Raw genomic sequence first — 14,134 nt, 5'->3', positions numbered from 1 at the left:
GTCTGGATGATCGGGTAGTGAGGTGGATTGTGAACTGGCTGAAGGAAAGAAGCCAGAGAGTGGTGGTCAATGGGACAGAGTCCAGTTGGAGGCCTGTGTCTAGCGGAGTCCCTCAAGGGTCGGTACTGGGACCAGTACTATTCAATATATTAATTAATGACTTGGATGAGGGAATAGAGTGCACTGTCAGCAAGTTCACTGATGACACAAAACTGGGAGGAGTGGCTGACACACCAGAAGGCTGCACAGCCATTCAGAGGGACCTAGACAGGCTGGAGAGTTGGGTGGGGAGAAATTTAATGAAATATAACAAGGGCAAGTGTAGAGTCCTGCATCTGGGCAAGAACAACCCCATGTATGAGCACAAGTTGGGGGCAGAGCTGTTGGAGAGCAGCATAGGGGAAAGGGACCTGGGGGTCCTAGTGGACAGCAGGATGACCATGAGCCAGCAATGTGCCCTTGTGGCCAAGAAGGCCAATGGCATCCTGGGCTGTATTAGAAGGGGTGTGGTTAGTAGGTCAAGAGAGGTTCTCCTCCCCCTCTACTCTGCCCTGGTGAGGCTGCATCTGGAATATTGTGTCCACTTCTGGGCCCCTCAGTTCAAGAAGGACAGGGAACTGCTAGAGAGAGTCCAGCGCAGAGCCACGAAGATGATTAAGGGAGTGGAACATCTCCCTTATGAGGAGAGGCTGAGGGAGCTGGGTCTCTTTAGCTTAGAGAAGAGGAGACTGAGGGGTGACCTCATTAATGTTTATAAATATGTAAAGGGCAAGTGTCATAAGGATGGAGCCAGGCTCTTCTCAGTGACATCCCTTGACAGGACAAGGGGCAACAGGTGCAAGCTGGAACACAGGAGGTTCCACATAAATTTGAGGAAAAACTTCTTTACGGTGAGGGTGACCAAACACTGGAACAGGCTGCCCAGAGAGGTTGTGGAGTCTCCTTCTCTGGAGGCATTCAAAACCCGCCTGGACGCGTTCCTGTGTGATATGGTCTAGGCAATCCTGCCCCGGCAGGGGGATTGGACTAGATGATCTTTCGAGGTCCCTTCCAATCCCTAACATTCTGTGATTCTGTGAAGTTTGTCCCCTATGATTGTATATGAATACCTGTAAGAAGTAACATTTATGCAAGACTTAAAAATCTGGCCATGAAGAAGATAAAACATCTCTCCCCTTTAGTTTGGTGACTTTCTGCCACATCTGTATCCTCTTCAGCAGGACAGGGTCTGCTACATACCTCTAATGTCCAGAAATCTCATCTATGAACTTCTTCTCTCCCACCCTTCCAGCTCTTCTAGTTCAACCATGCTGACCTCTAATAGGACACTTTTTCTGAAGGACTTAAATGCTGATGGAGCAGTTAAACAGACCAGAAAAATAGTTACAGTACCCGTATATTAGAGTAATTCCATTCAGTAAGAATAAATTCAGAAACTAAAGGTCAGGAGAGGTTCATATTCCTTACACTGCATTTTCAACAAAATGACTTTCTGGAGCACCTTGTTGCTAGTTCTCCACTCTGCTCCAAAAGACATAAGCAAGACGGTCACCTACTCAGAACTTCCCTTCACCGTATCTCCCCTCTGGCTTCCACTTTGATAACTTAAGACTGAATTGATAACCAGTCTCAGAGAGATGTTCTGTTTTGTCTTATCTGAGACAGTTAAAGCACACAAGACTTTGCAATTTTCAAACTTTAAATTTGAGGATCTCAAAATTTGGATGGATTTCTGCATTTGCCTAACTGAAAACAGCAGACTTCCCAGTTAAAACACCTTGTCCTGACAGCTACATCACCACGATGACAAAGACAGGAAATGTTTGTTCTTAAGTGCTGGAAGTTTCAGGTGAATACTGCCACTTGTATACTGGAGAAACTACTACAGAACTAAGAATGAACAGTTATTTAATTAGCTTGCACAGTTGATCATCATTGATCAATACATTTTCTTCTGCAAGGGGCTGTAGCTTAAACTGTGCTGTTGCACTGCATTTAAGTGAAGTATCCCTTCTTGAAGTATACTGAACGAATGAAGTGGCTGCCTGAGGGGTATTGGATGGCACTATTGTACTGTTTTTTACAACTACTAAGTTTTAAAATAAGGTTAGCAGTAACCCAAGAGTCAAGCTCTATTTCAACATCATGGTGCCATGGCTACGTCGTGTGGAGGCTGCTCAGCTAGATTCTCCTGATGCAAACATTAGTGAATTGCAGGTAAAGAGCGTACCAGAATGATTTCCACTTTCTGGCAAAATGCGCACCATTTTGGCCTAGAGCAATCAAAATTTTTGACTGACATTACACTCAGAAAACAAGTTTCTGAGAAAAATCCTCAGGAAGTAAAGTAGTACCAGAAGTCTATATGAGGAAATTGGTCTATGATTACACATCAGCTCGTGTTTTTGCCACTCACCCTCATCCCTGATAAAAAAACCTTAAGGAAGCTTTCATTTTTCAGAACAAGGAACATTCTCTTGAGGATATATTTTTTTCCAAAGGAGACCATCACTATTCTCCAAGATTCATTCTTAAAATAAGGAAATTGTCACAAGTGTAAAATATTCCTGAATATCTTCACCTTTTTTTAGAAGAGTATGCCAAGGTTTCCATTCATACTCATCTCTACCCTGGAAAGTATCACATGAGGACTAGGGAGGACATTGTGGGGAGAAAATAGCAGTAGCAAACATAAACAAGCCACAAATACAGAGTATTTCTGAGATTAACTCAAGCAGATTGGCAGTGTGACATAACTATGAAAATCACAATCATTTGTATAGTGCACGCTTCATATAGCGGACTCTACTACTAACACAGAACGAGAAGGAGGAAGGGTAGATGTGTAGATATGAATGAAGACAAATAGTAAGTATTTGGCAGCTACAGAACCTAAGAGGTACCTCTGGCATTAAACACTAAAAACACTACAAAACACTACTTTCCTGAGCAGTTTTGTCATTAGAGACCTAGTACACACAGAGAAGCAACAGAAGGCATCATCTTGCATCTACCCATCATGATGTAACTTTCTATTGACCTTTAGTTAGAATAAAATGTTAAGTCCTGAAAACAACAATCAATTAAAAAGCTAACTTCCCATTTCTCTAAAAAACAAATCCATTTGCTCTATTAGCTGCACAATCTACAAAAGCACAGCCAAAGATTTCATTAAACAAAACCATATTTACATAATAAAATTAATCAACAAAATCTTTATACTCCCCTTAATTGCAAAGCAAAAACATCTCAAACATCAGTATTTTCTAAGCAATGAATATTAATCCTCTAGCAACACTCAGCCAAAACTACTGCTTTTAATTGCAGTGCTGCTTGACCAATATGCTTATAGACATATTTAGGTAGTTTGAAAGCTTCCTACATAGTTATTAACTGAATAATGGAAAAGCTAATAATGGAAACTTCAATTCTTCAGACTAGAAATCATCATTCTGGTTGTAAGCAGAACAGGCAAGTATTCCACATAATCAGTATCACTAAAATTAAGCACATTCGGTGTTAAACTTCAGAAACTTCTTAAAAAAAACCTCTGTAATGATAAACTGAAATTTGTGTTATCTTTTCGGTATAAAGCAGCTTCAATTTATTGGAAAGGAGAACTAGGGTAAGTAGATAATAAATATTAACGACGACAAGAAAGTCAAACAATAAAAACTTGTTCTTCATGTTTTAAGTTACAATTTTGCAAGCCCCCTTAGTTCTTGTAGCCACAGCAGCATTACTTAATGCATGAACAACACAAGCAGTAGGAAAAAAAAACAAAACAAAACAAAAAAACCACACACAGAAATTTTACTAGTAAAAGACTTACCAAGAAGGGCAGACATGTTTTGAAATATTCTTAGGAGTTCAGGTGTAAGACATGGACTATTTTCCAACGTCACTAACCTAAGAATAGATTAAGTAAAATATTTTAGATGATCTAAGAACAACATTGCGCAATCATTTTGACAGGTGTAAAACATTGTAACTTCTAGCAACCATCTATATGATCCTTAAGTAATGCATATCAATTACTTGAAGTGTATTTCAAGTGCAGCAGCTGTCCTTACAACACACCCACCAGCATAAGCGTGGGCCTTGCTTAGGTAGGAAAAGAAAGAAACACATGCTACTGTCTTTTTATAAAGATAATGTAACCTCCAAAATCCAACAGTGAGAATGCCTAAGTATCCAACTTGGGAATTCAGAGAAGGTGAGTAGAAAGGAATATGCATGCTCTAAGGACAACGTGTGTAGTGCTCTACACGTCAAAGGAGCAACTGTGGTGGCAACCAGCTCAAACCTATACTTTGGGGTTTTTTTTGAGGTCTGAAATGATGCATTGATTGCCATACATAAAAGCATGATTATAAAAGCATAACTATATGCTCAGCATTGTTTGTATGAATTTAAAATTCCTGAGGTTTGGAAACAGTAGTTATAAATTAAATTCATACTTAAAGCCACAGCAACACTTTCCAGTTTGTTGCTAGATCTTAGGTGTGGGATTACTGTACTTAAATAACATTTCTGATTATGTAAAGTATCTTAGCTGTTTTCTCCTGCTCTTGGTTCAAGAAGCCATTAAGAGTACCAACTGTCATTGTCAGCTCCATCCAGATTCCTCTGATGCTCTAGGTCATCTTAACATACCATTCTTCTGCATAGGCATCAGAAAAACAACCTCCAGATCAGTATTATTAAGAAGATATAAAAGCTCTGAATTCACAGATTAAAAAGGCCCCTGTCTTAAATTTTGTGAAGATCTTGCACTTCAACTTGCTTCTCCACCACCAACGGCATTATAAATCTTAGTTTCGCTGCACATAGAACAGATCATTTGTAGGTAAAGTATTTGCAATTCAAATGGCCATCTACAATTTACATCAAAGGAATCCCTCATTATTTCAAGACAAACTCAATACAGTTCTATTCCGCAGGAAAGAGATGTGCTGAATTTGGTCCAGGTAACACTCTTCTCCTCCTAGAGTGTCAGCTGCACCAGAAACAAATCAGGGTCACGGCAAACTGATCACAGTGCCATTTCTTATGTTCAGTCATGAAATAGCTTGATATCTGGAAGATAACTTCTACATTTTACCCTTGTAAACTCTCCATCTCTTCCACCAACCAGCTCTGAGAATCATTGGGTCATTGTGCTCTCGAAGTCAAGCACGTCAAATTGTTAGTTTAGTATGCACATTATTGTGAGCCTAGACTTTTGTCTTGCTGTTCATTATTACACCAGAACTGTATCTCACTGCCTGAAAATGGATTACCTGCTCAGTCATTTTTAATTGTGTTTCTTTTATTAACTTCCTAACCTCACCCCTTCTGAGAAAAGGTATGATATAGATGATGTCAAGGTAAGATAACAAGAACATATAAATTCTTAATACAGTCAAAGTTTATTTTAAATATTTTTTTTCTTCTGGGGATACAAAAAAAAATTTAGAGATTAGGAACTGATAAACAACATTCTTACCACAACTCTAAACCATCTTCCAGAAGATAGACATGTGGAGGCTGAGAAACATCTGTACTTAGCTGAATAACTGGAAGTAGAAAAGGATAGAGGTTTTTGCTGTCTGCTCCCAATCCCTATAAAAGTAAATAAAAAATGTAAAATACTCCAAAAACCTCAAATCGAGCATTCAAGAATAGCATTGAAAAAATATCTGTGACGCTGTTTTATTCGCAAGCCGTAAACATGCATTCAAGAAATCAAAGGTTGAACTTGCATTCATTTCATACAACAAAATAGTCTGATACTACTGAGCTTTCTCTCAAAGTGTCTTGAGAACATTACAGAAGTTTTTTGAAAACAAGCAGCTTATCAATGATCTGCAAGAAAAAAATTATAAACAATACACATTCCTAGGAACATTCACTGGTCATTCTTTTCCTGGGAAAAGTCACAGCTCTAACAAATACTAAATAACTAAATGCTGAAGAAAATGTTTTAAAGATCAAGAGACAAATTACTATTTGGACCTTACTACATACTAAATCTTTTGACGGATTCTAAGAATCAGGAGAAGGGTTGGTTCTCATTGCTACACAAAGATTCACAGACTGATGACAGTGATTTATTTTTTAAATGATCCACGAGCCATATACAAAGATGTCTTCCCAGGAATGCAGAGTTCAGATTTTTTTCAGCAATCATTTAATAAGAAAACCTGATTTTTAAAAATAAGCTAAAGACAACTATTGTCAAAACTAATAATATATTAAAAATAATCCTAAAAGGAATGGCATTCTTAAACTGGGAACTACTGCTTGTTTTGTAATATTACTACTTAAGAGAACTGAGGCTAGTTGAATGCTGCTTTTGCATAATTACTGTATTTGGAAACTGTTAAGTTTAAAATTACTTGATGCTTCTAAGTTAAGGCTTCTTTGTGGAATTATTTATTTATTTAAACCAACTTGTCTTAAAAGAAAAAGAATCTTCCATAAATTTGTCTAATCTCTTTGTGTCCACCTATACTTTCAGCCTCCACAGAGGCCAGTAACAAGAAGTTCCACAATTTGTTTATTGTGAAAATATATTTTCTCTTTGTTTGAACTAACTCCACTTTTAAAAGAACCTTAATTTTTCCTTTAGTTGTAATGTCTACTCATTCCTCTTCCACTTTCTCTCCACAGTTAACCTCTATAACCCTATCCTCGTAGCCACGCATTTCTGCAAGTTCCAGATTGCCTGCATACTCAGTCTGTTCCTGTATGGACACTGCCTTGCATCCTAGGAGCACTTCTCTTGATCTTTGCTAGTCCTGCTGCATCTCTTCCGAGATGTAGTAGGGGCTGGAGAAGGTGGGATGGCACACAGACCATATTAAAAAAGTGCTTAATGGCATGGATTCTGTAGGCAATATAACCACATATTGTTTTATTTGTCAATCTTTTCTCTGGAACATTACTACATTTTATTTGCATTTTTACTGCAAACAGCACAGATATTTCTAAATATTTCAAGTTCAAGGATTATTTAATTAAACCAAGATCTTTTCCTTCACTGATAAGAAATTCAGTTAATTTTAACTACTATCTCTGGATAAAGCAGGCAGCGCTAATTTCTATAGGTTTTCAAAATACTCTGCCCAGGTATTACAGTAAGCCTCTAGAGAAATTAGGGAATTTATAACATGGAAGAGACAAGTTACCATCAAGAATCAAAACCACTCAAGCAGGTCATCTTGAGTGCCATCACGCGGCACGTACAGGACAACCAGGTGATCAGGCCCAGCCAGCAGGGGTTTATGAAAGGCAGGTCCTGCTTGACTAACGTGATCTCCTTCTATGACAAGGTGACCTAGTTAGTGGATGAGGGAAAGGCTGTGGATATTGTTTACCTGTACTTCAGTAAAGCCTTTGACACCATTTCCCACAGCATTCTCCTGGGGAAACTGGCTGCTCGTGGCTTGGACGGGCATACACTTTGCTGGGTGAAAAAATGGCTCATGGCTGGGCCCAAAGAGTTGTCATGAATGGAGTTAAATCCAGTTGGCAGCCGGTCACAAGTGGTATTCCCCAGGGCTCAGTATTGGGGCCAGTTCTGTTCAAGACCTTTATCAATGAGCTGGACAAGGGGATCAAGTGCACTCTCAGTAAGTTCGCAGATGACACCAAGTTGAGTTGGAGTGTTGATCTGCTTGAGGGTAGGAAGGCTCGGCAGAGGGATCTGGACAGGCTGGATTGATGGGCTGAGGACAACTGTATGAGGTTAAACAAGGACAAGTGCAGGGTCCTGCACTTGGGGCACGACAACCCCATGCAATGCCACAGACTTGGGGAACAGTGGCTGGAAAGCTGCCTGGTGGAAAAGGACCTGGGGGTGTTGATCGATGGCCAGCTGAAGATGAGCCAGAAGTGTGCACAGGTGGCCAAGAAGGCCAACAGCATCCTGGCTTGTATCAGCAATAGTGTGGCCAGCAGGATAAGGGAAGTGACTGTCCCCCTGTACTTGGAACTGGTGAGGTCGCACCTTGAATACTGTGTTCAGTTTTGGGCCCCTCACTACAAGAAAGACATTGAGGTGCTGGAGTGAGTTCAAAGAAGGGCAATGAAGCTGGTGAAGGGTCTAGAGCACAAGTCTGATGAGGAGCAGCTGAGGGAACTGGGGTCGTTTAGTCTGGAGAAAAGGAGGCTCAGGGGAGACCTTATTGCTCTCTACAACTACCCAAAAGGAGGATGTAGCGTGGTGGGTGTTAGCCTCTTCTCCCAAGTAGCAAATGATAGGAGAAGAAGAAACGGCCTCAAGATGTGCCAGGGGAGGTTTGGATTTAATATTAGGAAATATCTCTTCACTGAAAGGGTTGTCAAGCATTGGAACAGGATGCCCAGGGAAGTTGTGGAGTCACCATCCCTGAAGGTATTTAAAAGACATGTAGAAGTGGCACTTAGGGATGTGGTTTAGTGGTGGACTTCGCAGTGTTAGCTTAACGGCTGGACTTGATGATCTTAAGAGTCTTTTCCAACCTAAATGATTCTACAACTCTTAAAAGGTAAAAACTCATTTATCCAACTACAGATTACCAGCAACTTCCATTTAGATACAGTGTTGGTCAATATAGCTATTAACTTTATATGGCAAAATCTGGGACCAAAAGTTATCTAGATGTCTTCAGTTTTGAGAACTGTAAGACACTAAGTGAACCAAACAAACTTAGCTAAACAAACAACTATGGGCAAATGAAACCTGATGTTGATAAATGCAAGCAATACATTCTGGAAAGAAAAGTTCCCTACAACACACATATTAAAAAAAATCTACAAAAATCTACAGAAAAACAATGGTCTGACTATCACTATGTTCACCTCTACTTGCAGTATTACTATCACTTATTGCACTTAGAATCACAGAATCACAGAATGTTAGGGATTGGAAGGGACCTCGAAAGATCATCTAGTCCAATCCCCCTGCCGGGGCAGGATTGCCTAGACCATATCACACAGGAATGCGTCCAGGCGGATTTTGAATGTCTCCAGAGAAGGAGACTCCACAACCTCTCTGGGCAGCCTGTTCCAGTGTTCGGTCACCCTCACCGTAAAGAAGTTTTTCCTCATATTTAAGTGGAACCTCCTGTGTTCCAGCTTGCACCCATTGCCCCCTGTCCTGTCAAGGGATGTCACTGAGAAGAGCCTGGCTCCATCCTTATGACACTTGCCCTTTACATATTTATAAACATTAATGAGGTCACCCCTCAGTCTCCTCTTCTCTAAGCTAAAGAGTCCCAGCTCCCTCAGCCTCTCCTCATAAGGGAGATGTTCCACTCCCTTAATCATCTTCGTGGCTCTGCACTGGACTCTCTCTAGCAGTTCCCTGTCCTTCTTGAACTGAGGGGCCCAGAACTGGACACAATATTCCAGATGCAGCCTCACCAGGGCAGAGAAGAGGGGGAGGAGAACCTCTCTTGACCTACTAACCACACCCCTTCTAATACAGCCCAGGATGCCATTGGCCTTCTTGGCCACAAGGGCACATTGCTGGCTCATGGTCATCCTGTTGTCCACTAGGACCCCCAGGTCCCTTTCCCCTATGCTGCTCTCCAACAGCTCTGCCCCCAACTTGTACTGGTACATGGGGTTGTTCTTGCCCAGATGCAGGACTCTACACTTGCCCTTGTTATATTTCATTAAATTTCTCCCCGCCCAACTCTCCAGCCTGTCCAGGTCTCTCTGAATGGCTGCGCAGCCTTCCGTTGTGTCAGCCACTCCTCCCAGTTTTGTGTCATCAGCGAACTTGCTGACAGTGCACTCTATTCCCTCATCCAAGTCATTAATGAATATATTGAATAGAACCGGTCCCAGTATCAACCCTTGCAGGACTCCGCTAGACACAGACCTCCAACTGGACTCTGTCCCATTGACCACCACTCTCTGGCTTCTTTCCTTCAGACAGTTCGCAATCCACCTCACTACCCAATCATCCAGACCACACTTCCTCAGTTTAGCTGCAAGGATGCTGTGGGAGACCGTGTCAAACGCTTTACTGAAATCGAGATAGACCACATCCACAGCTTTACCATCATCTATCCACCGGGTAACATCCTCATAAAAGGCTATCAAGTTGGTTGAGCATGACTTCCCCTTGGTGAAGCCATGCTGAGTGCCCCTAATGATCCCCCTATCCTTGATGTGCCTAGAGACAGCACCAAGGACAAGTTGTTCCATCACCTTTCCGGGGATGAAGGTGAGGCTGACCGGTCTATAGTTACCCGGGTCCTCCTTCTTGCCCTTTTCGAAGACTGGAGTGACATTCACTTTCCTCCAGTCCTCAGGCACCTCTCCCGTTGCCCACGACTTAGCAAAGATGATGGACAGTGGCCTAGCAATGACTTCCGCCAGCTCCCTCAGCACCCGCGGGTGCATCCCATCAGGGCCCATGGATTTATGGACGTCCAGATTGCTTAATTGGTCCCTTACCCAGCCTTCATCTACCAAGATAGATACCTCCTCTATCCTGACTTCTTCTGAGGCCTCAGGGGTCCGGGGCTCCTCAGGACAGCCTCCAACAGTATAGACAGAGGGAAAGAAGGCATTCAGTAACTCCGCCTTCTTTTTATCCTCTGTCTCCAGGGCCCCCACCTCATTCATCAGTGGGCCTACATTGCCTCTAGTGTTGGCTTTACCTGCAATGTATTTGAAGAAGCCCTTTCTGTTGTCCTTGACCTCTCTTGCAAGGTTTAATTCCAAGGAGGCCTTAGCTTTCCTAGTTGCCTCCCTACATCCTCTGACAACAGACTTATATTCCTCCCAAGTGGCCAGCCCCTCCTTCCATGATCTGTACACCCTCTTCTTCCACTTGAGTTTGCCCAGCAGTTCCCTGTTTAACCATGTAGGTCTCCTGGTACCCTTCCTTGACTTCCTACCTGCTGGGATGCTCTGGTCTTGAGCTCAGAAGAAGCAGTCCTTGAATGCTAACCAACTATCTTGGGCCCCCTTACCTTCTAGTACCCTGTCCCATGGGATTTCCCCTAGCAATTGCTTGAAAAGGCCAAAGTTGGCCCTCCTGAAGTTCAGGGTTGCGATTCTGCTAGCTATTCTGGTCCTGCCACATGAGATCCTGAACTCTACCATCTCATGGTCTCTACAACCAAGGCTGCCCTCAACCTTCACCTCTTCAACCAGACCCTCCTTGTTAGTGAGGATCAGATCCAGCAGCGCTCCTCTCCTAGTTGGCTCATCCACCATTTGCATCAGAAAGTTATCATCAATGCACTGGAGGAACCTCCTGGACTGAGGATGGCTGGCTGAGTAGGCCTCCCAGCAAATATCAGGGTAGTTGAAATCCCCCATGACAACCAGGCCCTGTAATTGCAAGACTGCTCTCAGCTGCCTGTAGAAGGCCTCATCACCCTCCTCATCCTGATCCAGTGGCCTGTAATAGACACCCACAACAGTATCACCCCTGCCAGCCTGCCCCTTAATTCGCACCCACAAACTCTCAACTCGCTCCTGATCCGCCCCTGGACAGAACTCAATACATTCTAGCTGCTCACTCACATAAAGAGCAACTCCACCACCTCTCCTTAGCGGCCTGTCTTTCCTGAACAGGACATAGCCATCCATGACCACATTCCAGTCATGCGAGGCGTCCCACCAAGTCTCTGTAATTGCCACTAGATCATAGCCCCCCGACCGAACACGGATTTCCAACTCCTCCTGTTTATTCCCCATGCTGCGTGCATTGGTGTACAGGCATTTCAGGGAGCGAGCTGAGCACACCGATTTCACCCCAGGGGGATGGGAGGCCTCCTGGTCTACCTCAACACTAGAGCGTTGCCCCAGTGGTGCAAGCCCAGCTACTACCCCATCCCCCTTCGAATCTAGTTTAAAGCTCTCCGAATGAGCCCTGCTAATTCCTGTCCCAGAACCCTTTTGCCCCTACAACATAAGCCTTTCCCATGTATCACTGTCACGCCTGGTGTCTTATAAAACCAGCCATTATCAAAGAACCCAAAGCCCTGCCTGTAGCACCAGTCTCGTAGCCAGGCATTAATAGAGAGAATCCTACTATTCCATCCCACGTCATCACCTGAAAATGGAAGGAGGGAGGAGAAAACAACTTGTGCCCCAGACTCTTTCACCAACCGTCCTAGGGCCTTGTAGTCTTTCTTCATCCCCCTCAGACTACGGGATGCAGCTTCTTCCCCACCTGTCTGGAAGATCAGCAGGGGGTAGTAGTCTGTGGCCTTCACCAGGTTGGGGAGTTGCCTGGTGATATCCCCGATTTGGGCTCCAGGCAGGCTGCAGACCTCCCTGTGATGGGGGTCAGCTCTGCATATTGGGCCCTCAGATCCCTTTAGGAAGGAGTCTCCAACCACTAAAACTTTTCTCTTCCTCCTTGTGGAGGAGGTAGCTATACGCTTGTCAGGTTTTTCTGACTGTGGTGGGACCTCTGATATAGGTTGCCTCTCCACCACATCCCCATTGGACCGGCTGTATTCCACTAGGGCTTCATATCTATTTCTCAGAGGCACCTGTGGAGGCAAGGTAGGCAAGGAGGGCACTCGCCTTTTGCCACGGCCATAGACTTGCCTCCACTCACTCCTCTCCTCTAGGTTATTGTTTTCCACCTGAGAGGGGCAGAGTACAGGGGTCCCTCGATCCTGGGAGCTCTCCGGCAGGTGCTCCCATTTTTTTTTGTTGCAGGGAAGGCAGAGCCTGGCTCCACCAGTCTATCTCCATTTCAGCCTTCCGAATGCTCCTAAGCCTTTCTACTTCGGCTTGAAGCCTTTCAACCTGGCTTTGCAGCTGTGCCGCAGAAGCCATAGTCAGGAAAAAAGGTAAGGTGATAGTAGTCCCTGGCTCACAGATGTTTTAACATTTCTGACCATTCCATTTTAAAACTGACATTAAAAAGAGAAAATATTCAAGAATAGCTAAAAAGAAAATTATGAGCACAGATAAATTCTCAAAAGAAGAAAAAAAAATCAAAGAGATCGAAATACAAATAACAGGACGTGATACAAACCGATTACATAACAAAGCAGGCAGCTCAGAGCTGCTATTATCTTTGTTTCATATAACATGAACAAAACAGAACAGAATGTCAGGAAAGCTAGGAGATTTAAGAAGGGATGAAATAAAGTATTTTTTCTCATATGCTATATAAAAATGTTGCAGAAATCACTGCAAAAGGACATAATAGGTATCAGACGTTATGCAGTAGAAAGGTAATGGTAAAAATGGTAACAATAAAAGGGTTGTAACTCTATATAAAGAAGATGACCCACAATTAGTTAATGCCAACAACATCCTTGAGGGACATTAAACCTAACAGTTATGATTTAAACAAAAAACATTTGACGCTAACCTGAATTGAAATGCAAATGTAAAGAACTGGCAAAGTGAAACTTGTTGTGGTGGCCCATATCTTGGTTTATGATTTAAAAATGGCTCATCTTCACAGAAAGTTTGCAACCAAAATAGAAATTCCACATCCCTTTGAGCTAAATGCAAAGCAATGGGGAAACAGATGTGCTTACACTGCAGAACCAAATCTGAACCACAAGCAATGACTGTTAAGAAGAGACGAACACTCAGAATGCCAGCTGGGAGATACAGGAAAGCCAGGACAAGCTCTTTCACATAGACTATAAAGTCACTAAAGGAGGTTCAATTCCAAGATTACAAAGACAAAACCCTCCAGAACACAAGCAAGTCTGCCTAAATAACTGCTTTTACTGAGCAAGCCCCTGAAAACAAAATTATTAAGTGCTTAACATTAGCATATTTACCTCCACTATCAGAGAACCATGTTTTTATTGTAAGACTGAAAAGCATTTAGAAATAGCCTACAAAACCAAAATACACCTTAATTTTACCTATATATATATATACACACACACACAATGAATATGTAGGCATGTCTGAGAAAGAACTGTAGGAGATACTGACAACGACCCCTTACCTGGACAAGATGGATTAGGGTGGTTAGAATGGCACATCGTAGCATATTGTGCTCCTCACTCTGTTTCCAAAGGAGTGGTAAATACTGAACCAAACATCCTACATATGGTCGTATCTGAAGTTCAGAACACAAATTTGTTTCTTAGTGTGTGAAACAAGGTCATTAATTCATCCCAAGCATAATTTCTGAAATATGTAGGAGCTGCTTTTG

General features: G+C 42.7%; 1 protein-coding gene across 3 annotated transcripts in view; it reads right to left on the bottom strand.

Annotated features, from left to right (window-relative positions):
- Nucleotides 1-14,134, bottom strand: part of IPO11 (importin 11) — a 104,668-nt gene that overhangs the window by 45,173 nt on the left and 45,361 nt on the right. For all 3 annotated transcript variants that reach the window (XM_068423596.1, XM_068423597.1, XM_068423598.1), the window contains exons 22-24: nucleotides 13,925-14,038; nucleotides 5,489-5,604; nucleotides 3,833-3,909 (exon numbers count right to left, since the gene is read on the bottom strand). In XM_068423596.1, the coding sequence (XP_068279697.1) occupies nucleotides 3,833-3,909; nucleotides 5,489-5,604; nucleotides 13,925-14,038 (307 nt within the window). The remainder of the gene's footprint in view (nucleotides 1-3,832; nucleotides 3,910-5,488; nucleotides 5,605-13,924; nucleotides 14,039-14,134) is intronic.

The sequence above is a fragment of the Nyctibius grandis genome, chromosome Z, assembly GCF_013368605.1.
Source record: "Nyctibius grandis isolate bNycGra1 chromosome Z, bNycGra1.pri, whole genome shotgun sequence".
Taxonomy (NCBI): Eukaryota; Metazoa; Chordata; class Aves; order Nyctibiiformes; family Nyctibiidae; genus Nyctibius; species Nyctibius grandis.
Note: the sequence above shows the minus strand (reverse complement) of the source record. Positions and strands in the feature narration are given on the sequence as shown.